This window comes from Lepisosteus platostomus, chromosome 3, assembly GCF_059453375.1.
Source record: "Lepisosteus platostomus isolate fLepPlt1 chromosome 3, fLepPlt1.hap1, whole genome shotgun sequence".
Lineage (NCBI taxonomy): Eukaryota > Metazoa > Chordata > Actinopteri > Semionotiformes > Lepisosteidae > Lepisosteus > Lepisosteus platostomus.
The window spans coordinates 75,521,352-75,549,118 of NC_142613.1; the positions used below are offsets into that span (position 1 = coordinate 75,521,352).

The window sequence follows — 27,767 nt, forward strand, 5'->3', positions numbered from 1 at the left end:
GCTGGCAGTCTTGAGTGACTCTTCCAGCTCCAGTGCAGTTCAAGCCAGCAGGCGAGCCCTGTTACCAGAGAGACTGGGGCCTAGCAATCACAATGCCTGGCTTTGACCTTGCAGATTGTTTTCAGAGCGATTTCAAGGCTTTTCAATCGAGCAAAGGGAAATGATTGCAAAGTAAAACTAGACGCAATATGACGTGAGCTTTGGTCAAGTGCAATAACCAAACTGAGGATGACCCATGAATGTGCTGAGCAATGTTTTCTTTCTGAATTGTTATTGCTGATGTATGGAAACAATTGGTTTTAGTCCAGCTGTCCCATAAAACCATGGAAATTGCAGTTATTTCTAGATGGATATCGGTATTTCTATTCTATTTTGCCAGTATAAGTTTTATAAATAGTTTAAATTAAGATTTTCCCAACAGTTCAGCACAACTTGACAGTTTGCAGTGCCTACAAATAAATTTTTAAATCTAATTTGTATAAAATTTTGCATGATGATATTCTATGATAGCAGGTCTTTTTGCAATTTTTTCATAAAGCCAGAGCTACAATACCATGCTTAATAGGCCAATATACATTTAATATACATTTTAGTTCAGCCTGATCTTGCATCTGGTTGATTTACGAGGTCTCATATCTGCAGTTGAATTCATTTTTTTATGCCTTTAACGAAATTTGCATTTTAGAAATTTAATCTGACGTTGAGATAGGTTATGTAGTTTCAGATATGAAACCACTGAACTCAGGAAAAGTTTAAACTGTTGAATTCAGTGAAAAGTCGTAGAATATTGCACATCTTTTTAATGCCCAAGCACACCGAGATCTCACAATTCAAAGGTGAGCTACATCCAACATTTATATTTAAAGGATTTATATTATAAATACCATTTAACAATAATTAGAACAGTAACAGCACTGGCAAATGCAGCAGCTGAAAACCTTGAACAGTGAAGCAGACGGATGTGATGCTTGATGAGCAAACAGCTTGCCGAAGACGAGTACATCCGATCCACGCTCTTTGAAGTTGACCGTGTTGTCTAGAACAGTGCTGTACTTGTCTGGCAGAACACTTTTAGGTTCCATTTATAAACCATTTTGTCTCGCAACGCTCGTCACACCTCTTTTTGATGTTAACAAAATGAAAAGAAAAACATTTTGAACTGTCAAGTATATGAGAACTGATTAACTGTTGCTTGATGGTATGAAGCAGGTGAAAACTTAAATTGCAGTAAATGTTTACCATATGCAACAAGTCCTTGTTATAAACAGGAAAACGTGATTCTTTTCATACAACAGTCCTAAAGATGGTTTTATCTGACTAACTGCTCACTGGCTCCACTTCTGTAGTGCTGTAATATTGGAATGGGCTATAACTTCTAAATTACAAGTGAAACTACACTATTTAATTTGTATGCATTGGACAGATCTTTTAGCTCTGTATATATTGGTCAATAAAAAAACAATCCAGATTTGTTTTCTTTCGAAGTAATTCATTTGGAAGCATCCTGAGAGAAGACGGGAGGCTCCAGGAGAATTTGACCTGTATTTCACAAGGCTGTACCATTCAAAATGTTCACCCTGTTACAAAAGAAGGGGGAATACAGGCCAGAAACTACACTTTCAGGATATCGCCTTCACCCTTTGGTCTTCACAAAAATGTACAAAGTGAACTCGTGATGAGCATGATGGGTAAGATGTTTATAGTATGCTGCTCGGCGTACATCAATTCTTCTTTGAATATGAGACACTGTCATTTTACTGAAGGCACAACCATGACACCCTGGCACAAGCATTAAAAGGCAATACAACACTGTCACGATTACAGAACTCTGCACATTTTATTTCTTAGGGCTTCGTTCAGCATTTCAAACCTGAGAATGCACCAGACGAATGTCAATCAAACTCAAACAAGGAAATATTAGGTTTTAAAAAAATTACCTTTTTTACCAAACTGCTGACAAGGCTGAAGGATGATTTGGGCTGACACACAGTAAAAAATGGAGACGTGACAAGAGCGCATGTTCATGGAACAGCTGCACAGTTATAAGGACAGCAGTGCTGATATTTATGGTAAGAGCTGGGTAATCGGGAGATAAACGGCTTTTCTTGATTTCCAGTTCAGCCCCCCACCACACTGTCAGCTCCAGGAAATGTACTCAAGCAGGGAGAGGAATAACCTTTATGGTGATTAAAACCCGTAGCCGCTTTCGAATTTTCAGCACAGGCCGTCGAGCCTGGGGGTACAGATACGTTCTGGAAACCTCTGAGGTGAGGGCCGCTCCAGACCACCTCTGTGCTGCAGGCGGGGTCCCTCTGCCCAGGTGGCTCTTGGTCCGGACGCTACAGGTACATGCCGTTGATCAGGTAGTCGGACTCCTCCGAGGTAATGGGCCGCGCTTTCTTCAGCTTCTGCCGGACGAGGCGCAGCCGGCAGGCGACCATGAGCAGGAGCAGGGCGGTGATGGCGAGGCCCAGAGCCAGCGGCACCACGGCGCCTGGAGAGGGGAACAGCAGGGGGCAGAGAGAGGGCCCGCCCGGTCACGCACACACCGCACGAGGCACACGAATCAACACGGAGGCGCACGGGGCCTGGAGGAGACTGTCTCAGGGCTTTTCACCAGCGAGGGTTTAAAATCGCACCCGCGGCAGGGGAAAAAACACAATTCCAGCCGGTACCTAAAGGAGAAATTCAACCCCCTGGCCCTGAGGGGAACCCACTTCTACCTATTCTCGCCTTTCATATGAAGGCTAGCATCTTAAATGGCTACTGCAATCGCTTCTGTCAAAAAAGCTAAGAAGATATTTTGATAGTGGCGCGAACTCCCCACGCCAACGGCTCAGTGATTTGAGGCTCCTTTGCCTGGTGTGGCTCAGGTGCTTTGTGGAGTGCTGCATGCATGACTTGAACATGCGGGTTACGTCGGGTCTCATATGTTGAGAAGCTTGCTTTTGTACGTAAAGAATAGGCAGAGGTTCTCTACTTTTAGTCATCATGTGTGAAGCACTTCTGTCGCTTTATCTGGTATAATAATAATAATAATAATAATAATAATAATAATTGCTCACACTTATATAGCTCTTTCCTGGACACTCCACTCAAAGCTCTTTACAGGTAATGGAGACTCCCCTCCACCCCCACCAGTGTGCAGCCCCACCTGATGCTCCAGTACTCTCCCCACAGATCAGCTCTCAGTGGGGAGGAGAGCAGAGTGATGAAGCCAATTCATAGATGGGCATTATTAGGAGGCCATGATTGGTAAGGGCCAATGGGAAATTTGGCCAGGACGCCGGGGTTACACCCCTACTCTTTTCGAGAAACACCCTGGGATTTTTAATGACCACAGAGAGTCAGGACCTCGGTTTTATGTCTCATCCGAAGGACGGCGCCCTTTTAAAGTACAGTGTCCCCGTCACTATACTGGGGCGTTAGTACCCACATGGACTGCAGGGTGAGCGCCCCCTGCTGGCCCCACTAACACCTCTTCCAGCAGCTGCCTTAGTTTTTCCCAGGAGGTCTCCCATCCAGGTACTGACCAGGCTCACACCTGCTGAGCTCTAGTGGGCTGCCAGTTGTGAGCTGCAGGCTGATATGCCTGCTGACTCTAGTTAATTATAGAGTAATTAACCACTACATCACCGGAACTGCAGACCTGACTCTGGGGCCGGGTGTCCACCTATGCCTTGTGCCGGTTTTGACAAGGAGATGCCACTGTCCCCTCCACTGTCCGGCGGGACATCTGGTCTGGCAGTGCGAGCTACGGGAAACAACAGGCACTTTACAATAGAAAGGGACGAGTAAAGCTTTATTCCCTGCTGAAAAGAGAAGAAAGGAAACACAACGTTTCGGCTCTGGAGCCCTCTTCGGGTGTGAAAACATGCCTGGAAGGGAACAGGAACATGCTGATCCACAGATGTCTCCTTCAGATACAAGGGAGATCAGATCAGATCACCTTACTGGCCATATAGAGGAGGGGGAAGTGAGCACTGGGGCCTTGTGGTTTTGAGTCCCACCGTTTTCATGCAAAGACACTCTCCTGCCAGACTAGATCTGCGACACCATGAAACGGAGATCAGAGATCGAGCACCGCAGGGAGCGCCTGCCCTGCAGGGTGAGACTGCCAAGTCCATCAAAGGCGCCTGCGTCGTGTGCGGACTCAGACAATGCAGACGCAGGTACAGTAAGTCACTCAGGCCCTGGCCACACCCGTCACGTGGGCCAAACAAATGAGCTGGACACCCCTGAAGTAATAATCATTAATAATAACTGCTTACACTTATACAGCGCTTTTCAGGACACTCCACTCAAAGCGCTTTACAGGTAATGGCGACTCCCCTTCACTACCACCAGTCTGAGGAAGTGCTTGCCGACTTCTGCTGCAATTCGCTCTAAATAATGAAAACGGATCTGTTTCTCCATCTGGATGTGCATGTTGGAAGAGGTGTTAGTGGGCCCAGCAGGGGGCGCTCACCCTGTGGTCCACGTGGGTCCTAATGCCCCAGTATAGTGACGGGGACACTATACTGTAAACAGGTGCCGTCCTTCGGATGAGACGGAAAACCGAGGTCCTGACTCTGTGGTCATTAATAATCCCAGGGCGTTTCTCGAAAAGAGTAGGGGTGTTACCCCGGCGTCTGGCCAAATTTCCCATTGGCCCTTACCAATCATGGCCTCCTAATAATCCCCATCTATGAATTGGCTTCATTACTCTCTGCTCTCCTCCCCACTGATAGCTGGTGTGTGGTGAGCGTTCTGGCGCACTATGGCTGCCGTCACATCATCCAGGTGGGGCTGCACATTGGTGGTGGTGGAGGGGAGACCCCATTACCTGTAAAGCGCTTTGAGTGGAGTGTCCAGAATAGCGCTATATAAGTGTAAGCAATTATTATTATTATAATTATCTACATTTGTGAACTTACAAGGTTCTGACTCCACTCTAGACGGAGGGTCCGTGGTGTTCTTTGGTACAGCTCTTCCTAAAAACATAAACAAACGCTTATTATTTCAGCTTTTTCCCTTTGCTCCCTGAACAGTTCTGTCCTGACCCATCATGTTTCATATCCAATTAATGACCCACGTGAGTTCATGAAATACCACAGTTCTCAAAATTACATTTGAATCAAATCTACGTACAGTTTCAAGGTGATGATTATTTTGAATTTGGCCTCAGTTGTTTGAACATTTCACGTCATGTTTTGATGAATATTCATGGTCTACTGACTTTTATTGTTTTCATGTTCACCCCGAGTCAATCTAGATGAAACAGAATATTGCAAGTCAAAGGCAACATTTCAGAAAGCCTTTTCACTGCCTGGTTGGCATTGCATGATATTATTTTACTAGGGATGAATTTCTTGGATTTTGCTGTGCGGAATGAAAATTTTGAAAGGGATCTGCTTTGCCACTTCAAGTGACGTGTGTATTTTTACACCTAGGCTCAGACTTTGATCTAGAAGGGAGATCATTGGAGCATTTAATGTATGCAATTAAATTTCCAAAGGAAATTCCACACTTGAAACGTAGAGAGCAGAAGACAACCCAGGCCAATTACTACCACCGCTAGAGGAAATAAGCGACATAAGGTCTGATCTACAGAGAGGGACAGGCTTGGCACAGGCTGTGAAAGAGCACAGCGGATCACTGGGTGAGCTATGGGACTCATCCTGGTTACTGCAGCAGCACGCGAACACAGAGCAGGTGACTCCCCCCAGGATGGGACTGGCACATTGCGAGGAAGGTCCCCAGCAATGCTAGTCAAAAGCAGGAAGACAGCTTGTCCAATGATGCAACAGCTCGGTCTGCAGCAGGGACCTGAACCCACTACCTGTCCAGGGGCTCACCCACTGCTCCATTCCATTCCTACAGTTACACGCCCGTGATTTTCAACACTACCATCAAAAATCAGTTTTAGTCAAATTCAAGCTCAAAATTCCTTTCAAAACTCAAAATCCCGACTTCAAAATTCCTGTACAGCTCAAAACAATCTAGGATACGTCTGAAACCCCCTTCACAAAGCGGGGGACTGTCTCTCCCTAATATTAGCGTCATGTTTTGCAATTAGTGTCCTGTTTTTGTCTGCTGCTGTCCGGAGAAAAAAGTGGGATTACAAGGGGAAAAAAGTTTCACTCTGTGGGATTTCCCTCTCGGCTTGCTCCTTTGCTGCTTGCAAAATCCCCGCTACACGGCTTTTGGCAACGCCTGCAGAGAAAGTGCACTTTTAAAAGCACCACCGTGTTAACTGCAGGTCGAAAAGATATTGCAACTCTAACATGTGGGCTTCACATTCAAGGGGGGTGTAAGGTTCAGTCGTGACACGTGCAGTTGCATGAATGAGGCCGCAGACGTGACCGGAAGAGCTGGGGCACCTGGCTTCCTGACGCACTCGTTGACGCAGTCGGCCTCCTGCAGGAAGTTGTTCCCATTGCCTCTGCAGCCTCCGTAGATGAAATGCTTGCAGGTGCCGTCGGCCCCATCAAAATACCAGCGTGGGAAGAGGCCTTTGCAGGGACCAGCAGCAGGGGGCGCCAGACAGTGGTCTGTGGACACACAAGCGTCACCTCTCTCACGACCAGGGTAAAACTGTTGGCTGTTGAGGGTCCTGTTCCTCTCATGCAAGGAAGAGAAACAGATCCATCTCACAGTAATTGGAGGATCGGATAACTTAAAACTGAGGTGCACTGTGTACCACCTGCCCTTCCTCTGCTGGGAACAATATATTACGTTGTTGTAGTCTGCCTTCAGTGTTCAGCACACAGCGGAGCAGAAGGGAAAGCTCTGTTAAGCCCTATTAGTATTACCTATTACAGAGAATCCCTTCATGTTGAATTAACCACCATACCTACATTTCTCCATAACACAATGGGGTAACACAATATGTTCAGTTCATTTAATAATCCTTGCATCAGAGTCTTTTTCTGTTCTTTAATGATGACACATGTATTAGTATTACTATTTAGTCATTTTGTGCTCTGCTATAACTCTTGTAACGATTACATTAGAAAACAGTGGCATATAGCTGCACAAATCTCTCAACCAGTTAACAACTAAGACGACAACTTCAGTCAGCATTTTCCTGTATGTTATTAATTATTAATTAGAATTAATTAATTCAGTTAACCTATATGACAGTGTCATTTAATGAAAACTAAACACAAATAGTTTTTACATTCCTTTTTGAACTCATTATATTTTATAACACAATAGATGCAAAGGTATAAACAAATATTGTGTGATTGAATATATTAAAGAAGGTGACATTCTCAAAAGTGGTATTGGGAGGCTTTCAGGTCTTCCTAATGTGTAATGTTGCTTTTAGAATACATATAAAGTGAGACTGAGATTGAGAGTTATATTAATAAAGAGTAGAACAGACATATTCTTAATGAAATGCTTGAAAGGTCTAAAACATGTAGTGTGATGTAAAAAAAGTATCTCACTAATGTTTACAACATTGAGGTAAACTCCTGGTGCATCTTGTGTCATTTAGCACATAAAAGATAAATAAATAGCACAGAAATATAAGATTTGTGGTACACCTAAATTAATCTATTCAATCAAATTGTGCGTCCAGGTGGTTTCGGAGGTTTTTGTGATGTTGCTGATGCTACGCTGTTGAAACGGCTATTTCCCCAGCACCCACTGCAAGGCTACTGCTTCTGTTTCGAGTGCTCGACTCAGGGAGGACCGAGGAGAAGACGCGGGGAGAACGATCTGTAGTGCTGGCTGAACGCTAACAGGACCTCAGGGCTGTGAGGCACAGCTGACAGACCCCACCTCTCCCTCCGGCAAGCATACCCGAGACCTCTCTGCCGTCCTGCTCTGTCTGGGTGTGAGGCCGAGGAGGGGAGGCCGCCCCCCCGTCATAGGAATGAACCGGAGAATTCAGGTCTTCCACTGCCTTTCGGGGCTCCCCCAGCAACATCACCCTGTCGCCCCCGTCCTCGGAGTAGGGTGCGGTGTCCAGGCGGCCGGCGGTGTCCGAGGAGTGGCTCACGGCTTTCCGGCTTCCATCAACTAGAGGCAAAACAGAGAGTTCGCCTGTCACTCGGCCGGCCTGTCGCTCTCCTGTCACTCGGCCGGCCTGTCGCTCTCCTGTCACTCGGCTGGCCTGTCGCTCTCCTGTCACTCGGCCCGCCTGTCGCCCGCCTGTCACTCGGCCGGCCTGTCGCTCTCCTGTCACTCGGCCGGACTGTCGCTCTCCTGTCACTCGGCCCGCCTGTCGCTCGCCTGTCACTCGGCAGGCCTGTCGCTCTCTTGTCACTCGGCCGGCCTGTCGCTCTCCTGTCACTCGGCCCGTCTGTCGCTCTCCTGTCACTCGGCCGGCCTGTCGCTCTCCTGTCACTCGGCCGGCCTGTCGCTCTCCTGTCACTCGGCCGGCCTGTCGCTCTCCTGTCACTCGGCCCGCCTGTCGCTCTCCTGTCACTCGGCCGGCCTGTCGCTCTCCTGTCACTCGGCCCGCCTGTCGCTCTCCTGTCACTCGGCCCGCCTGTCGCTCTCCTGTCACTCGGCCGGCCTGTCGCTCTCCTGTCACTCGGCCCGCCTGTCGCTCTCCTGTCACTCGGCCGGCCTGTCGCTCTCCTGTCACTCGGCCCGCCTGTCGCTCTCCTGTCACTCGGCCGGCCTGTCGCTCTCCTGTCACTCGGCCGGCCTGTCGCTCTCCTGTCACTCGGCCCGCCTGTCGCCCGCCTGTCACTCGGCCGGCCTGTCGCTCTCCTGTCACTCGGCCGGCCTGTCGCTCTCCTGTCACTCGGCCGGCCTGTCGCCCGCCTGTCACTCGGCCGGCCTGTCGCTCTCCTGTCACTCGGCCGGCCTGTCGCTCTCCTGTCACTCGGCCCGCCTGTCGCTCTCCTGTCACTCGGCCGGCCTGTCGCCAGGGAACAGCCCTCACACGTGTTCACGCGGTCTGCTGTGTGGTGGCCAGCAGGTTCTGACTTTTGTATTTCCCAGGGCGGTCGGAGCAGCCCAGACCGCAGCAGATGAACTTGACAGACTGGGGGCCTGCAGCAGTGGAGCTGTTTCCCCCCCACTTCCGCCCAACTGTTCACCCTCAAGGCCTCAAAATAAACACTGAGGTAAAATGGGTTAGCTTAAAAAAATCCTTTGGTTTTGCATATAAAAGTTTACAGTTATGGTTATTTTATCAAGTAGGCTTTGGCTCTGTTTCTAAAATACGAAATCTTTTTTTATTAATGTTTATTTGCAGCCTTATGTTACCAATGTTGATTATATTACTGTTATTTGTTTGGGATTTTTTTAAGAAATAGGAAAAAGAAAGATATGATACTGCAGCTAAACCACTTTTAACTGCTGAAATCACTCCTAAACGGAGACTTGAGCACTGAGAGGCCCCGGTCACTCAGTTCCTTGAAACGTTGGTCACGCAAACCGCCGCAGTACTCACAGCTCTGGCAGAAGGCCTCATCAGACCTGTCTGGACACTGCTGTTTCCCGTCACATGCATACGTGATGTCGATGCAGCAGCCATCATCACACATGAACTGGTATCGGGAACAGCGCCCTGTACAAGCTGCAGAGAGGAGAAACATGTGCTGTGAAGCACTGCACCCAGCAGGAAAGACCTCAGATGAGAAATGCCACGCAGGACACAAATGTGTCTTCGATTCCCTGCAGGCCTTTGTGCTCCAGAAGAACACGAATCGTATCTTTTTGCCAAATACAACATCATGCTCTTTTATAACAGCATCGGTTATTTAATCAACTGATTTGAAGTGGGATAGATTGGTGTCTGTTTTTTTGTCTGTTGAGCGCTATTATACCAGAGTTAAAGTATTTAGAGTCTGGTATTCAAAGTCACATATTCACATTAATATGCAGTATCATTATGCTTCATTCATCTTGAGCACAATGTATGAAAGTGTTTTTTTTCAATGCTTTGGAACCTCAAATCTATTCATTTTGCAATCCATTAAAAAGAGAACAAATACTCTAATAATCAAGCAACACTGCTAAATAATAAAATGGACTATGCCGCACATTTTATAAAACACATATATTTTGTCTGACTTAATATTTCCCAGAGGGTATTAACATTTCCTGCAGTCTGAATACTTCTGTCTCTGGCTCAGTGACCTTCATGCAGTAGTAACATTTATTAATGCAAATTTCTTAATTATGTTCCATTATGGACAAAGGCCGAGTGATCTGTGGAGTAATCTGGCTGAAATTGCTTCCTGCTCTCTAGGAAATAAGAATCTGACTCGTCACTAGTCTAGCCAAGTAAAGCATTGTACTTTTAATTATTGTTAATGGCTTAGCAATACACCACTTCTGAAGTTGTCACACATCAGAATCCAAACAGCATTATAAACAGTTTCAGAGCACAACACCATGGTTTTGATACGTCATAAAAAAGTGGTTCTGCACAAACAGTATTTAATAGAGGCCAGTTATTTAGTATTTTAAGTGGGAGAGCAGTTAATCAGCCACCCCCACCTGAAAGTGTATTTAATCTCTGATGCTTGCTTTCTGCTTCAGGTTTTACTTGTGCACATTTCGGTTGTATTGTGGCTCTCCCGTTGTGCACGTCGTGAAATAAAGATGAAAATTTGTCTCACTGCTGTCTCCTGTCTGGTTCATTTGGGGCTGCCCTGACTGAGTGCCTACAGTCTATATATTGAATACTATCAAGAAATAATAATTAATAATGATACTAATACACTGCGGAAAACGAATATGCTTTCAAGATCAAAACAAAGCCACGCTAATTTCTTCCAAGTTTGATGAAGCCGAGTATTACATCCATAATTGTTTATCAAAACATTTTGGGAAATGATGTTATTTCCCTGAACTCCTTTTAAATTTGAGACTCCCAGACTCCAGATATAATATGAAGTACATGTGGGAGAAGATCCTGTCATTTCAATTCCAGATCTAGGGCTCCTAACCCGGCTCTTGGGGGACTCCTGTGTCTTTTTTGTTTTTGCTCCATGCGAGTTCTTCATGGACGGGCATTTTCTCTTTGGGGGTCTGTTTTTTAAAATGAGAAACTTTCTCATTATTCACACTTTCTCATCATTCCAATGAGAAAAAGGAAAGTGTCAGTCAGACATTATGTTATGGGATTATAGATCTGCCAGGATACAGCCCGGATACTGGCTTGAAGAGTGGACCCACCCCTACGCCCTAGTGGCTGACTGAGCAGTAGCTGGGGAGGGGTGTATTTTCACAGTGGGCTTGGTGTAGATAAGGGTGTTGCCCTGGTCACTTTGGGTTGCTAGACCGCAGCGGTGGGGGCAGCTGCTTCAGGACAGAGAGGTTAGTTGTCTCAGAGCATTAAGTGGGAGGGGCTGGGGTGCTCAAGACAGATCTGGCGTCGCCTGCAGGTGCATGTTAAAGGAGGCCAGGGATTCTAGTTACAGAGGATCACAGAGTGGTTTGTGCAAAGGTGCCCTGAGCCTGAGGTCTCTTCCACAGGACCCTGAACGAGTGTCCGGTCTTGGAGGAGGCACCAATGATTGCTGTACTTTAATTGTGGGTTAAACACCTTTTTTGTTTAAGTCTTATATTGGTATATTTGGAGATTCATTTGGTGACTGTAGAGTTTTGCTGCCCATTGTACTGTATGGTGCAATACCACTTTTCTCCTTGTGTTCACTGATTAAGATCACTTTATTGGCCATATACAATTTCTTGCATTAGGAATTTGTCTTTTCGCATACCCCAGCTTGCTCTCCATGAGACACACAGACAGGGAGAGAAGCTGGGGGTCAGAGTGCAGGGTCAGCCATTTATACGGCGCCCCTGGAAAAGTTGGGGTGAAGGGCCTTGCTCAGGGGCCCAACGGAGGAGGATTCCTCTGCCGGCCGTGGGATTTGAGCCAGCAACAGGCTGGTTCCACCCACAGGCACAGATCCTGAGCCACAGAGCCACCGCTCCGCCCATCAGACCTCTCTTAGAATAAGGCACCACAATACATCCTTCTAAGGAAGTGAGAAAGGAATTTGTTGTTGTGTCTTCATTAATTCTTTACTCTAGGTCAAAAGTTCTTGGGTTTATCCATTTATTGTGATCATTTATTATGCATTACATAATTAACATTGGATCAAATTAATTTAAAATTAAAACTAGGTGTCATTTTTGGTTGAGGAGGCTTTACTGGAAAGGAGTGATTTTGGTGACGGGGAGTATGGCATTACAGAGACATTTCACAACTGACGTATGTAGGCTTGTTTGTTTTGGGCTGAGTCAGTACGTATGGGCATCAGCAATCAAACAGAAATTGGACATGAATGATTTCATCACAACCCGAAAATACCGATTCCCTAAATAACTCTGCAGTGTACAACGCTCTGTTCAGTGCTCCTTAAGAGACCGCTGTACTGTTGGGGACTCTGGGGACTGTGCTGCACCTTCTGCTTTGTGCTCAGGTGGAAGGACAGTGATGGTGACGTTGTCTGAGCTCTTCTGTCCAGCAGTGTCCGTGACGCTCAGCTGGAAGCAGTACGACCCCTCCTGGAGACCACTCAGCTTCAGGACTCCGGGCTGGGTGACCTGCCCAATAAAGGAGCACAGTCACCGAGAGGCGACAGGGACAGCAGTACTGGCTAATCTAAATCTAAACGAGGCCTGAGCAGATAGAGAGAGAGATAGATAGATAAGACTTTACTGATCCCGAAGGGATGAAAAGCCCACAAGACAGAAGCTACTGTACTCACACAAAACTCTTCACAACTTCACAATGCACCAAAGAAACCTGCGCTCAACAACCCAGTACTACCACCATGAAACCTGTTTACCATCCAAGTCGCCTGCTTAGATCACAGAATTCAGGTCTTCTTCATCTTCCACGCATTCATAAAATAACAGTTGGTGGTAAAGCCTTTAGTTACAGGGCCCCTAGCTTATGGAACAGTCTCCCACCCCATATTCGGGATGCCGAGTCATTCTCATTATTCAAATCCAGACTGAAGACCTATTACTTCAGCCTAGCCTACTCACACCTTACATCATAGCCTGCTGCAACCATGGCTGCTGGGGCTGCAGTACATGCCATTGTGTGTCTCTGTGTTGGCCCAGCAGGTAGATACATCTGTTCTGACCAAACTATCCTATTCCCCTCCCCACATGTCTGGATGGTGCCCAGGCTGGGCACCATCTGAGTTGGATGCTGCATCATTGCCATGGATCCAAGAGGGACATCGATGATATACAGTAGCTATTGTTTAGGAGGAATTTACTGGTCTACAGAGATCTGCATGGAGTACTAACACACAGAAGACATGATGGATGGATGGATTAATACCCTCATCGTTTTCCTTTTTAAATTGTATAATGTTAGCATGCCCAAAGGGGTTGGGCAGCCAGTTGACCTTGGACCCCTAGAGGTTTTTTCACTCCTTACTAAGGAGCTTTTGGTTCCTCTCCTCTGCTCTCTTCTGTTCTGTATTGACAAAATGTATCGTCAATTGTATTGTTAAGCGCCTTGGGGCAACCTTGTTATGAAAGGCGCTATATAAAAATAAATTGAATTGAATTGAAAACCTATTCTTTTTTAATTTTATCTAAATAAAATGCATGTGAGAATGTGCCTCTCAGCCCTTCCCATTTATCCAATTAGTCAATTATTTGACCACATGAACCCGTTTCCGTGCAACAGAGATCTGACTTCCTCTAGTGGCAGGTCAGCTGAAACTAATATCTCTGCTACTACCTGCCTGCCAAGCCAAGATTAAAATGTTGTATTTTTAAGCAATGGTTTAGTTCTTGGTTTTAGTGAGTGTGTGTGTGTGTTCCCCCAGGGTTTTGTACTGGATAAAGAGGTTAGAAAATGGGTGGACAGTTCAGTTCTACTTAGATATTCTAGCTTGTTTGGTCCAAGGATTGCATCCAGAGGTTTCTTGAAAGCAGCTGTTTTAAATGTCGTTCCATGTCCTTTATGCTTGTGTCCTCTGGTTAGTGTTTCACCGATTCTGAACAAATCCATTCAGTTGAATGTCAGTGCTGTTGAATTTGAACCAGGTCTGCTTATAGACTTCCCTGCTCCTGAAAAGTTCAGTAGGATGTTCCCTTAAGACTGCAAATATCTGCTTCTTTTCTGGATAGACACTGCGGTTCTGTATCTGTTTTCGCGGTGCAGAATGGCGATTGAAATAGTACACTAGGTTACTAACAATAACTGAGGTCTCACTATTATTATTATTATTATTATTATTATTATTAATTGCTTACACTTATACAGCACTTTTCTGGACACTCCGCTCAAAGCACATTACAGGTAATGGGGACTCCCCTCCACCCCCTCCAGTGTGCAGCCCCACCTGGATAATGTGACAGCAGCCAGAGTGCACTAGTACACTCACCACACACCAGCTCTCAGTGAGGAGGAGAGCAGAGTGATGAAGCCAGTTCAGAGATGGGGATTATTAGGAGGCCATAATTGTTAAAGGCCAATGGGAAATTTTGGCCCATTCACTCTTCATAATTTCAAAGTATTCTTCAAAGCATAACTGATCAAAGATGGTTTAATCAAGAGCTTTTTTATTCTATATTGATAGTATTGATCTCGTGTTTTCAAACAAATATTCCCTCTGCTAAACTGCAGAGCTCATTCCTGAGTATTTTAGTGAGCAGCTGACTTCACACTTGCAGTATATTCCTGATTTAGTTATATATGGCTGCAAATAGCTACATTCTGTTTTCTGTAGCAGAGTCCTAACACTATCCCTTTAGATTTTTTGTGTGTTCTATATATTTTGAGACTCTCCATGCATCTAATATCCTGTGTCTCACATTTCTGATTATGGTGCGAAACCATTTCCATCTTTCCTATTTTCCTACATTTTATATCCAGCAATGTTGTATCCTTTGCTGTCACTCCCTGCTTGCCATATTTCTGTGATTCAGTTCCATTGCAAGCACATGCTGATGCAGGAACAGGAAGTGCCAGAGATAAAAGTTACTACATCTGGTATTTAGGTATAAGCTCCTAATTATCCTCTGTGTTGCTTTCCCCCAGGTTCTTATTCTGACTCAGAAACAGAATCCTACAGTAGGTGTCCTTTTGTAGCGGAGCTCGTCTGGGCACGATGACGTCACGGTGTTTTCACTCAGGGAGTGACATGCCACTTATGTAGTGTGATTCTAACTGTTCATGTGCTTACCTTCATTATTCGTGGGTTGTATAACAAACGCATTCCTTTTAAAACAGGAGATTTTAATTTCAATTTAATTTAATTGGTGACAATCACATATTAATGTTTTAAAGTGGTTCAGAGTAGTAACTTAACCAATGGTAGTATTATATATACATATAAGATGTGTTAAGTTTATGACTGTAATGACTGTATGAAATGTAAGATACGAAGGCTACAAACAAGAAATGACCACATACTAGTAGCGCACTGATCAAAGGATTTCGTCACCCCTTCTCTTAAGGGCTCCTAGGCAATCAACCAGGGGTCTGATCACGTCTCTTCTAACAGGGCATCGCAGCCCCGTCCAGGGGGGTTCAGTGACGACGGGAGGGAGAGAGGCACGTCTGCACGCCTGCAAAGGGCTCAGAGAGCCCCGCCTGACTGACTGCCCCCCGCCCGCCTGGCAACTCTCGGTCACAGCTGGCTAGCGACACGACTCGCGCATTAACTCACGACCGTAGCACAGTCCATTCTTGAGGGGTTAAAATCACCCAGCAGGACAAGAAGGCTCGTTAAGAGCTTTGAACACTGCAATGAGGAAATCAAAACGCTGAAAAAAATATAACTGCTGATTTGTATGCTTCCATCGACTAATTGGTATGTTTTGCAGTACACGACTCTTCGGTTTGGACAGTAAGGAGCACTGACGTTATCCATCTCTCACCTTGATTTCACAGGAGAGTTTTAACACAATAGGGCCTCTGTCCTTGAAAGAGGTTGTAATGTAATAGCTTCTTATCTAAACCCTTGCAGCATTTTCAATCTGTCCTTTTTTCCACATGCAGGTCCTACTCTACTTCTGAGCCCAGCTGTATCCTAACCAAACACGCTGCATCTGTTCTCTGACTACTTTAAAGAACCTCCTCAATTTGTCATGAGCTTCTCAAGTGAGGATCACACCTTTTATAACAAGGATTAGGTCTTTACCTACCCAATCTGTATGCTTTAATATTGAGGTATGATAGCACTTTGAGATTTCTTAAATTAGTGCTTTTCTTTCAGAAATTCAGTCGTTATTTACATGTAATTCTGAATACCCAAGAATTAAATTATTCTTCTAAATGCAATCTTATCCAACAGAGTCCTATAAGTTAATTACAAAATGGTTTGACTCTGTTTTTTTCCGACTCACCACAAAGGCATGAATACACTTTATAGCTTTTAAGTCAACAAATGCTTAATATATGTGTAAACCATATTTGTAACGTTTTGGTAAATGTTTTTAATGTCATGTTACGAGAGTTATTTTGCGAGCGTAATTTTTTTCTAGCACGTGGATGTTATAACTGACCTACAAAATTCAGTTTGTTGTGAAAAATATAAAATTTCCACTGTGGCAAATGTGTCCTCTGTTTCTGGGGAGTGACCTATGGCTTAAAAAATAAAGTACGTTTGAGTACAACCTGTCACACGATCCCACATCGGGCTCAATCTGGAAACAATTCTCGGACAGCCTAATTCTACTGGGCAGCTCTGTAGTTTCAGTGACTCACCACAATGCCAGGTAAATAGACGCTTGTTTATTCAGCTTCAGATAATGTTTTCTTTACTTTAAAAAGGTTTAGGACGATACCATGAGGAGCTTATTTTTACACAGTGTCTTCTGATTTTCATTCTGAATATCTTGTTGTGAATGAAACGTTCATTTAATTGGTCTCTTTCACCCCTGTTTCCAAGTCTATGCCCATTGAGGATTAGAAGTTACCCATAAAACAGGGTGGCGGGCCAGACCAGCAGGACAAAAAACAAAGTGGTGTGTCAGAAAACACAAACCATACTTAGCAAAACATGAGAAATAAACCCAGAAGATAACAGAGGCCAGAAAATGCTACTGAGAAAGAAGAACAAAAAAGCGTTCAATTTTGTCCATCCTTAAAAAAAGCACAGGACAGAGACTACAGGCAGGGAAAGGCAATGATCTCATCCCACTCGTATGGCCTCTAGCAGCTGATTGGCCCAAGGTTCATGCCAGCCATGCTGGAATGCATAAAATAGCAATGCAGTAAATGAGGAGGTGGCAGGTGCTTGTTCCTATCATGAGACATATTGAGACGACCTCTGTTAGTTCCTTACCTTGGTATTTACGGAGGGATCACCTTGCAGTAAGGTCCATTCGTAGCGTGGGATTCCGTGATCGTCTACGCTGTCCCTCCCGTCCAGAACTGCCCAGTCGGTGGGCAGCTGTATGACCACGTCCTGCCCAGCATCACTGCGGGGGGGCTCATCGCTGTCTGCGTGGAAAAACAAGAGAAGAGAAGCCCCATCGATCCGCGCCACTGTACTGTCAAAACACTTGGGGATCCTCCGGGTCGTTCTTATTATTGATCACCTGCTGGAGGTTATCTGCTGTGACTAAGTGTTGAGTGCTTAGGAATCTCTTTATATTTGGTCCTCTGGGAATTGATAGATGCAAGAGGACACTTAAAAAAGCCCAAAGTTCTGATCCTCTTAAGACAAATCTAATTGATGAAACAAAGTAAAATTTAGGATAGGAAGTAATTTACTTTCCAAAATAAAAACTGTTCTTTCTTGGTACTGAGGACCTAGTCCGTGATCTTATGGGTCACTACAGACTCTCTAAGGGCAATCTGTAAAACACAGGGCATCAAATTTGTGTTAAAGTCGCGCAGTTTTCAGCTGTGTGCATCACACCAGAAAAACATTTCTGTATGACACACCAACAAGAGTGATCATTATAAAAATAACAGGGTTATTACATGTGAAACTCATATTAGCCTGAAATATGACACACACACATTTGTGTCCCCTGAAAGAAGGAAAAGTTAATCTTTCCAATAGGTTTTGGGATTGAACAGTTAAAGTGGTCGCTTTTGGACATATCTGTCCAAAAACATGAAGCATAAAAATACTTGTTAAAAAGATATACCCAAGTTTCTGTCAAGACACTGCTACTTGTAATCGACACATAGTATAGCCACAATTTTAATATAATTTTAGAGCTTTTTGTATGCTCCAAAAGATTAAATTCTTTCAACAATGTATTGGTTAGAATGTATGAATATTCATCTTTATTATTTAACAAAATATGAGCTTAAAACTTTCAATGGTCATTTTATTTTTTTTTAGTATTCTCTACAGACACTGCTATATGAAAACAGAAAATTAGTTGTTCAAAAGCTCTGACCAATTGTGGTGTCATTCGTCACATGCAGGAAACTCAAAACCTTGGTTCTCGATTCCTGACAAACACCAGTTAATTAACAGCCCTGACATTCATGCCAGGGATCCGGTCACCAGGGACTATCACAAGCACACACCTGGTAAAAGAACTTCAGCATCAACTAGAGAGCTGAAACAAAATAGCTGAAAGTTTGGTTTACAGACACGAAAGTAGTTCTACAGTATTAAAGATGTCTATGTAATCAAAAAAAGATTTCTACAGGTTTAAACAGAAATACTGTTGCTACGACCCCTTCAAAATGGATTTAAATAAACAGTTGCGAGAAGTTTGGGAGCTATCTCAGCCAAATTAGTTCTAAAATTCCATTGCAGATCATAAAATGTCCTCGTTTTGTAAACAAGTGCAAGAATCCCTTAAACTAGATAAATATGTTGGGCGGAGCGGTGGCTCTGAGGCTGGAAGGTTGCCGATTCAAATCCCGCGGCCGGCAGAGGAATCCTACTGTGTTGGGCCCCTGAGCAAGGCCCTTCACCCCAGCTGCTCCATTTTCAATGACAGGCGTGAAAATGATTATCTCTACTCGAGTGACATCGGTTTTTCATGAGGGACTGTCCCTCCCGACACGGGGTAATAACGAACAGGTGTTCTTCAGTATGAACACTTGGACCCGTCGGAGCTCTGGGCTCTGTATTTGAGCTTCGACACTGAGCCTCTCGTCCCACAGCACCTTCCTTGTGTCTGACCTTCGCTGGCCTCATTGACGGGTCTCTCCCTACGGCTTCTTGCCTGCCTGCCACGCCCTCTGCAGCCAGAGGGCGCTCCTTCTCTGTCCTGTCCCTAGTTTCCGGTCTGCTGTCCTTCCTGTCCCTCTCTTTCCCTTGGGCTATATATTTCCAGGTCTTGCACTCTGCCCTCGCTCAGCATTGACGTTCGGATGTCCTGAGACCCGCCTAGCACCAGGGCGCCCCACGTCCGCTCCCTGAGGGCATAGGTTTCTATACGGCATTCCTGAACTCTTTGCACTAATGAGCCCGGGCCTTTTTCCCGTCTCGCCGCTACGCATATGGGTCTTTTTCCGCTCTCCTGCTCCCCACGGTTAGTCCCTTTGGACGTCCGTGACACTGCCGGTTTCTTCCCAGCTTTGGACTCAGACGACACTTGACCAAGACTCCCCGGTTCGCCCTCTCTGCAGACCGAGCCCCCCGGCTCCCCAGCTAGACACGCCTGCCAGCGAGCAGCCTGCTCCTCGTCCCCAGGGCTCCCCCGGGTCCCAGTAATAACACAGAGCTCCTGGGTTTCCCTGTGAGCCACTCGCAGGTTCCCCAGCTTGGCTTCCTCTCGCCTGGCGAGTGGGCTCTCTCACGTTCCTGGATCGCGCTACGAGTCCTGCCTCACTGGCGTGCCATTACAACATTATGACTAAACTAAAATGATATCTCTTAAAAAAAGTATTTTTCTAATCACTTGTATATGAGGTCTTTAGCTCTTTGATTTTACTCTCGGATGAAAGCACTGCGGGCAGAAATATCAGAGCATTTTGCTTGTATGTCAGACAGAAGCAGCTTTTATACTGGGCTGCTCCTGGAATCTCTTCTCGGCGGGTGAGTAAGAGTTTGTCTCAATATATCTCCTTCAATACAAAACGTTTTGTGGTGCAGCATATCCTTGTTTCAACCTTGACATTATCATGCAGTGTAGATGCAGATTTTTATGCAGAAGAAAGGTGTGCCAAAGTAAGTCCTTCTGCATCACTCAAAAAAGGTTTAAATGCCCCTTGCATACACATAATCTGTGGGACAATCTGTGCCTTTTAACTGAAAGCAACATAAAAATGCACAGATGGTAAAATCATACATTGAGCCCAAAGCACAGTCCACAAGAGCACCAATCTATTACCCTTGAAGACCAGTCATCGATGGTGTAGGATTTGTCAGCAAAAACATCACTGTAGCAGACTAATTAAACAGCTGCCGATGCCCTACACAAGGAAGCAACACCTTATCTATTGTATTGCTAAGCTTAGTAACCCTGGCCCACAGCACGGCAGCCTTTTCCAGGCACCCAGTCTGTGCAGAAAGTCAGAGTCCTGGGGTACTTTTGCATATGACGTACAGGCAGTTGACTCTGGATCTGAGCCCATATGAGGCATACACACTTCTGCCTGCCCTGATGAACAACCCCCCCTTCCCCCCCTCCACCCTACGACATTATCAAACTGTTTACCAAAAGCTGAGAGGGTGACAAGTGACACGCTCCCCAGACACCATGAGCCCTGGCATCCACAGGGCCTGCTGAGGCCGCGGTGGATATTAGGAGCAGCCAGGCCCCTCAGTACAACAGCTGCTATGGTGCTGTCAATTCTAGTTCGCAACCGTCCATTAACTATATGTGTGGCCTTGCTCCAGGACCAGTGGTAGGGTCGGACTGAGTGGATGTGACAATCCTAGAGGACACTTCCTGTACCAAGGTACGGCAGGGGCACAGCAGGAAAAATAGGAACGTGTCTGGCAGGGTATGGCGAAAAAGCCATGGATCAAATGGATATTTAGTTATAGGGTGGTGGAAGGTCTCAACTATATGTTTTCTCAACTCTGTTTTCTCCAGACATGTTTAAGTATCTCACAGTAATGCTGAGCCTGTGGGCTGTGTTTTTTTCTGCCAATGATCTCTGGGGCCTACAATCCTAAAAGCCTCCTGACATCATCCATCAGCTCACAGCTCAAATCATGTCAACCCTTTCCTTTGATTATCACCGGCTTTGTAAATCCTGCTAAGCCCACCAGCATCACAGTCACAACGTGGACGAGGTCCAGAAATTCGGCAGTTTCTGCTATTACTGCCTTGAGTAAGGATTTCAGATACAGTAGTTTCACAGTGCAACCGGTCCAGTCTCTGGGACACGGGACTAGGGCTCTGACCTGCTACGAATGGATTTTCTGCTTCAGTTTTCTTTCATCAGTTGAATCTTTTGGGGTCTAAATCCTATGCTGGGAATACTCTAATGTAAGAGCTTATCTTTACTGAGTGCCTCCACCACAATATGGACAGTAAATAAGGCCATCTAGACAAACTGGACAACTGATGGACTGGGTCAGTACACAACAGGAAGTATGATCGTGTCCCATTATGTACAGTTCAAGAAGCTTTTAATTTAGAAAGACATAATGTATTCGGAAAGAAAGAATGTCCATCCCTCTTGACTTAAAAACGCCTGAGGATTTGTAACTTCTGTGCAATATTAAGTGTTGTTTTCATATTATCGGAAAATATTGTGCTTTGGCATGAATTACCGGGTATGGATATGCACAAAAGTTCCTTTCCAGACATTAGAAGCGATTTTAGAATTCATGTTAAAACGTGAATTACCGAAAGACCCAGCTCACTCTATGCAGATAATACTGCCAGGCACACTAATGTACTGTAGCACCTTAATTTAATTAAGGTTTTCAGCCTCAGTACTCCCTCCAACCAAGTGTTTTTAGTACTCGATTTCAAACACATAAGCGTTTTATCAGTCGACTTCAAAAGACAGTGATGTTCAGTATTACAGTGTAGGCTACATGCATTTGCTTAACTGGTCAAAAGGAATCAGAGTAACTTACCTTCTATGGCTGAATCGTCCTCTATGGTTTTGACACGGGGTCCCCCTCTTGAACTCGGGTGTTCCGGAAGGTCCGAATTCGACCCGCCGGCGGCGGGGCGCAGGGTCGCGTTGTAAACGCGGCTGTAGCTGTTGTAGCCTTCCTGCAAAGAGAACTTACAGATATTCCTGCCCCGGTAAGTGCAGTTAAATAAGAAACAGCTGAGGCTCTCTTCCGACCTTCCCCGCTCTTGCTCCGCGACTGCGACGGTGCAGTGGGGATCGGAGCAGCAGGCGTGGAGGCAGTCTCTCCAGCTGTACACCCTGGCCGGCGCGGTCAGGAAGGTGGCTCCCAGCTCAATGGAGTCCCTCGCCCTGATGATGTAGTCCTCTATGGCGTTGTAGCTGTTCAGGCACTCGTCGCCCGCTCCGTCTTCCCTCTTGTGCTCCTGGTCCTGCTGGAGCTGCTTCCGAAACTCCTCCAAGAGCTCCTCTACCCCAGAAAGCTTCGATTTCAAATCCGATATCTGGGAGAATTTGGCCAAAACGCACTGGCCGGTGAAAAGCAGCGTCACGCAGCACAGCAGACGGTGGGACTGCGGAGATGCGGACGACCGTGGCATATTTGCATGTAACATTTTCATGTTGTAATCAGAGGTTCCCCGGAAAGTAATCTTCACCTCTTCATCACCCCCTGAAGGTCAAATCGAGCTAAATAAAAAAAAAGAGACCCCTCGCTCTTTGTTAAAACATGACGTCTTACACTGTAAACACAGCCCAGATGCGCGACGCACCGTGTCGTCCACGGTCCTCTGTGTAAAACCCTGCTGTGCGCTACCTTGACGGTAACATGGAGGCCCTGAGCAGCTCAGCACCGGCGAGGACAGACAGCTCCATCCAGCGATGGAAGAGATCGCAGACCCATGACGTCAATAGTGTGCAAAACGCGGAATCGGTCGCACTCGCCGCTGTCTTTCAGTGCCCGACTTGCGCACTGTAGCTAAGCGCTCACCGTGTAGTGTGTGATTAATAGACTGTTTCCTTCACAATATAAGATGTTAAAAATACTTTTCCCCTGAAAGGAATAGGAATATAAATGTGATCAAATTAAATGTATTAATTCAGTTGTATAAAGAAGTAATATTCAGAAGTAGGAATACCTTCTACGTGTATAGATTTGGCAAAACTGGACGGATAAATAAATAAAATCAATAAACCTCACACTTACAGTACATAACGTTTTTCTGGACACATCTCTCAAAGCTCTTTACAGGTGATGGGTCTCCCCTCCACCACCAGTGTGCGGCCCCACCTAGATAACGTGACACACACCTGCTGAGCTTCAGTGGGCTGCTAGTGGCGAGCTGCAGGGCGATATGGGTGCTGTGTTATGAATGAAGTGTCACTTTTTTAATGAAGTTCAGTGCACAATTTCAGCATAGAGCAGTGACCACTTCTGGATTGCTTAAGAGATATTTTTCATTGAACGAATACTGGGATTAACATCAGTGCGCATTTCAGGATTCCTGAGGAGGGTATGTTTAGATAGGTTAATGAAATAACCTTATTCAATACCAAAATGTATGCATTTTCCTCAAAATGGAACATAAAGAATTATATCTGGACTCTGAGGGATTTAATTATGAAAGTGGAGTGTGGGACGCAGAAAAAAAAACAATCTGATTGCAAAATTTCATTTTTATTTTTACAGTTCATCCACACCTTGAAACATTAAAATTATTCACAGACACAATCTCGTCTGTTTACATTACAGATATAAATAAAAACAAAAAAGACAAGCAATCAGTTAAAAACGAGTATTCAAACATTACAATAGTTTGAAAATGTGTAAAAAATATTAGTTCATATTCGCATTTTCCATTTGGATATGCAAGTTAAAAAGAAAAAGGGAATAATGTATAACTGGAAAGGTCTTTACACAATCTAACATTACCATTAGACATTAGTCTGTTAAGTTTCTCTCTCTCTCTCTATATATATGCATCCTTATTAATAATGGCACAATGATCCTCCTACGTTTTGCACTATAAAAACATGTTTGTTTCCCCGATCTGTATTTGCTATGGCTCAACTGAAAAGTTAATGTATGTCAAATAATTTATTAAACTGAACTAAAACACAGAAAAAGAGGAAGCAAACATTTTGTTTTGCGTTGCATATTTAAATCTGTTACTTACAGGTGTAAACACAGTATATAAATCTATGTACTTCAAAGCAGTTCTCAAAGTTTTGTTCCACTGTCACATTTACTTATAAAGGAAAAATGAAAGAGCTTCAGGTGTTTTGACAAAATCACTGAGCAATGAGATATGGTGCATATGATCTTGTCTCAGTTTTTCAGTACGTACAGTCAGTTTTCAACTGCAAGTTATGTGTGTTGTTTTATCTCAGAATTAAAATGTACATGTTCACTGTTTTGCTGACCACACTGCACACAAAAAGTGGTAACAGCACAGTTACAAATTAAGCTCTTGGCAACAAAATTTAGGTGTTATCTGTAGCTAGAGACCAAGAATGATTACTTGCTAAGAGAATTATTTTAAACCTTTATATTACAGATCCAAGCTATGCTGCTTAGGAAGGAAACATCAATTAACTCATATAAACTTAGAAACTCTCACATCTTGGTACAACTCACACAAATGTATTTAAATTTTAAAACAGAAAGTGGATAATTAATTTCAATCTACAGAAAGAGTACAGGGCATGGCGGGCTCGAACACAGCGCTAAAAAGATATTCTGGTCCATTCCAAAAATAAATCGACTCAAGCTTTGTGGTTTGTTATAATTTTTTAGTCTCAGTTCCAATATACGTGAAGAGAATATTAAGAAAAATAAGATACACTAGTTACCAAGGTAAGTTTTAATTTTCAAAGAAAAGCAAACAGTATCTATTTTATCAAATACTCACTGAAGTCTGACTTAAAAATACCTTCTCAGATGGTCTTTTGTTTTAAAAAGTTAGTCAACTCCAAAAGCCGCTGTTTATCCCAATTTCAATAGATGGCGCTATAACTCAGACTGAATTCTTTGCTGGAACACCTGAAGAATTCTGGTTCGTGTATACATATAAAAACACAGTCAACCCTGTGGCTACAGCAGCCTGCACGTAATGTCCTGTCTCATTCACCCCAAGAAAAAGTTCCAGTGGCTCTACAGCTGGAAACCTCAAGGGCCTGAAACTGGAGCACCCAGGGTATGAAAGTACTTGTTCAATATTTTAGAAATATGTACATTTGTAACTAAAGCATTTACCCCAAGTACATCATTCCTTAAATCAGGATGAGTCTAATTTGGTCTCATAAATAACTGAAAAATAAAGTGCAGCAAAAAGAATACTGGTTCCGTATTGATTAAGGTCTTTGTCCAATAAACACATCGGTATCCTAAGGTGTCTACAAATGCTTCTCTCGAAAATCTGTGATGGCTTTCCACAGCTTACACAGCATGCCTCCCCTGTAACACAAAACATTCCCAAAACACATGTCAGAAATATGCATTGCTTCATAATACTTGGGAGTGTGCGGTAAAAATAAAATGAAGTGAATATTTTTTTTTAAAAAAGCAACGTGGCCAAAATCTCTCCAATTAACAGGTGGCTTTTTCTGCACGGTGATTTGTTTGGCTTCTGGGAAAAGTGTCCCTAGGTGTGAGTAGGTGAGTGTCTGTGTGTCTGCCCAGTGATGTACCCCGCCGTGTGCCTGTTGCTTGCTGGGATAGGCTCCCTGTGACCCTGAACTGGAAGAAATTGGATGGAAGGAAGTGAGACTTGGCTTGTTTAGTGTTTTATGACCGTATCTACCCAGTCTCTTTTCACTTTAGCTATTAAAGACAAGAACCTCCTGAACCTTGAAATAGGTTAAGTAAATATATTTGAAAAACTTCCAAACCTCTTATTATAAAATGGCAAAACAGTTTCAGACCCATTAAAACACAACTCCACCGACTCCAAAACAATGCCAGACATACCTTAATCTCAAGATCTTCAGGTCCTCTCTTGTCACATCGTGAAGAATGTCGGTCAACGTGTAATCTTCCGCCAGGAACTAGGAGACGTGGAGATAGAAATATGCCCTCTGTTATTCATACACAGCACCATCAAAATCGGCGATCCTCGAATATACTGTTCAAAGAGCGGCGAGTGTGTTAATAGTAGAAGCTTCAGGACTCGGGGAGATTCATCCCCCTGCAGTTCTGCACCATTGTCAGCTATGGCACCACAATCCCAAAAACCTCTTTGAGATATCTGGATTAATGCTTTTGGGAAATCCTACTGTTATTAAGTATTATAAGCATGAATTAATATGACTACGGCTGTTATTGTCTTTGAACACCTTTTAAATTCTATTCATAACTACTTAAAATTGGCCAACGTTAAACCTTGTGAAGTACATCTGATTCACCTAATGGGGGAAAAAAAGGAAATGGAGAAAGTCCAATATATTCTCCCTAGTAACCGCGGTTGCTATGTATAATAAAGATGGGAAATACCGTTATGCAAAGAAGGGTAAGTGAATCAAAACACAATGATGCAAATATCATCTCTGGTGTTCCTGCACTGGAGAGATCTTGGGAGTATGTCATGGAGGCCTGCAGGCAGTAATGGAGGGCTAACAACAGTTTTACAATAATTTATGAGTGCTGTTCAGATATATGTTATCCAGAGCTGCACATGCCTCAGTCAATGTCCACCAACAGCAAAGATCTTGCCTATATTTAGAATAATGCATCACTTCCTTCTCATTTGCCTTAATGCGAAGCACACCGAGGCCTGGATCTCTGGAAATCTCCTTCATAATCTGGCACCTTAATCCAGCTGTTTCCTTCAGAGTGTTCGAGACATCCATGTGCTCAAATAGCCTTGCTTTCCTGTCTAACTGCGTCAGCTCACATCAGACACTTGAATATCACGGCTCCAAAAGTCCCCGACGAAAGAGGCTCTTTAGCGCTCAGGAAAGGAATTTAGCATTTCAAGAGGAATATAGCGTTTTGGGCCCACAAAATCCGCATCCCGTTTCCAAGACGATGCAGCCTGACATTCGTCAAATTCTGAACTTGCAAAAACTGTGGATGCACACACAGAATGACAGGCGATAAGTAAGCAAACCCACATCGAACCTTCACTCAACGTCATAACAAAACGACTTCCAAGTGTACGTTACCCTTTCAACGGCGTCGTCATCGGCACCATGTTCCTTCAGCCACTGGGACAGCTCAGGGTCCCCGCGGCCCGCTGCAGAGGGATGGTGGCGGCACACTGATGAGGCAGGTACATCTGCATTAAGACAGGTACTTACAGCTGTCAGCACTGCCTTGGTAACACAGTACCCACTCGGCCTTCGGTCGAGAGTACGACATTCAATGACATATTGAGCAAGAAAGGTTTATTCCCCGCTGAAAAGAGACAAAGCGTTTTGGCGGCGGAGCCCCTCTTCAGGTCACTCCCTACTTGAACATGTTCACATTACTGTTATTTTAAGAGAAGAACAGCTGACATATAAAAAAAAATAAAATACGCTTCACAGTTTTTTTACACAGCTATCCCTTGGCAACCGCAAGTTTACCAAACGCAAATGTGGGCTTCCGTGACCCATTATACTTCAGTGTACTTGGATTGATCTCGTTACACCTCACAACCATACGCAACACTGTGTGTTGTACAGTGTACAGTCTAACATTTCGCATTGACAGCAGATTGTAGCATACAGGGACAGTGATCAAACTACAGTTCTATTCTCTCTCAAAATACATATGTGCGGCAGTTCAATTAAAAAGGCTCCTCGGCGTGAGAAAGGGTGAAGAATCTGGTGTTGCTCCACACGCAGTTAAAATGCTGCCATGTCTCTGAGGTTCTTGATCAGTTGCGAGAAGGTC

The 27,767-nt window shown here is 44.5% G+C and overlaps 2 protein-coding genes across 7 annotated transcripts in view; both read right to left on the reverse strand.

Annotated features, from left to right (window-relative positions):
• Positions 1-785: 785 nt before the first annotated feature.
• On the reverse strand, positions 786-22,818 carry lrp11 (low density lipoprotein receptor-related protein 11). Of its 2 annotated transcripts, XM_088626843.1 has the most exons (9): positions 21,894-22,815; positions 17,223-17,380; positions 12,366-12,507; positions 9,398-9,523; positions 7,792-8,010; positions 6,363-6,533; positions 4,917-4,973; positions 3,650-3,754; positions 786-2,494 (listed from the first exon to the last, which is right to left on the reverse strand). In XM_088626843.1, the coding sequence occupies exons 1-9, from the start codon at positions 22,513-22,515 to the stop codon at positions 2,340-2,342; spliced, it is 1,755 nt and encodes a 584-aa protein (XP_088482969.1). In that variant the 5' UTR covers positions 22,516-22,815; the 3' UTR covers positions 786-2,339. The 2 variants fall into 2 exon arrangements, with proteins under 2 accessions (XP_088482969.1, XP_088482970.1); XM_088626844.1 differs by lacking the exon at positions 3,650-3,754 and having other exon boundaries at positions 21,894-22,818.
• Positions 22,819-23,551: 733 nt separating this feature from the next.
• The window catches only part of map3k5 (mitogen-activated protein kinase kinase kinase 5), an 84,490-nt gene continuing 80,274 nt past the window's right edge, over positions 23,552-27,767 (reverse strand). For 4 of the 5 annotated variants that reach the window (XM_088626852.1, XM_088626855.1, XM_088626853.1 and 1 more), the window contains 3 exons: positions 27,056-27,168; positions 25,863-25,939; positions 23,552-25,349 (listed from right to left, as the gene is read on the reverse strand). In XM_088626852.1, the coding sequence (XP_088482978.1) occupies positions 25,289-25,349; positions 25,863-25,939; positions 27,056-27,168 (251 nt within the window). In that variant the 3' untranslated portion in view covers positions 23,552-25,288. The remainder of the gene's footprint in view (positions 25,350-25,862; positions 25,940-27,055; positions 27,169-27,767) is intronic. The other variant, XM_088626854.1, reaches the window with a different exon arrangement.

What these genes read in the sequence shown, in the direction of transcription:
- lrp11 (XM_088626843.1), bottom strand. Translation starts at nt 22,515, where the DNA reads ATGAAAATGTTACATGCAAATATGCCACGGTCGTCCGCATCTCCGCAG. An exon ending in GGACGGCAGAGAGGTCTCGG is followed by an intron (nt 6,534 to 7,791) that starts GTATGCTTGCCG and finishes GTGTGTCCACAG; the next exon opens with ACCACTGTCTGGCGCCCCCT. An exon ending in ACACCCGGCCCCAGAGTCAG is followed by an intron (nt 2,495 to 3,649) that starts GTCTGCAGTTCC and finishes TCCCCTCTCCAG; the next exon opens with GCGCCGTGGTGCCGCTGGCT.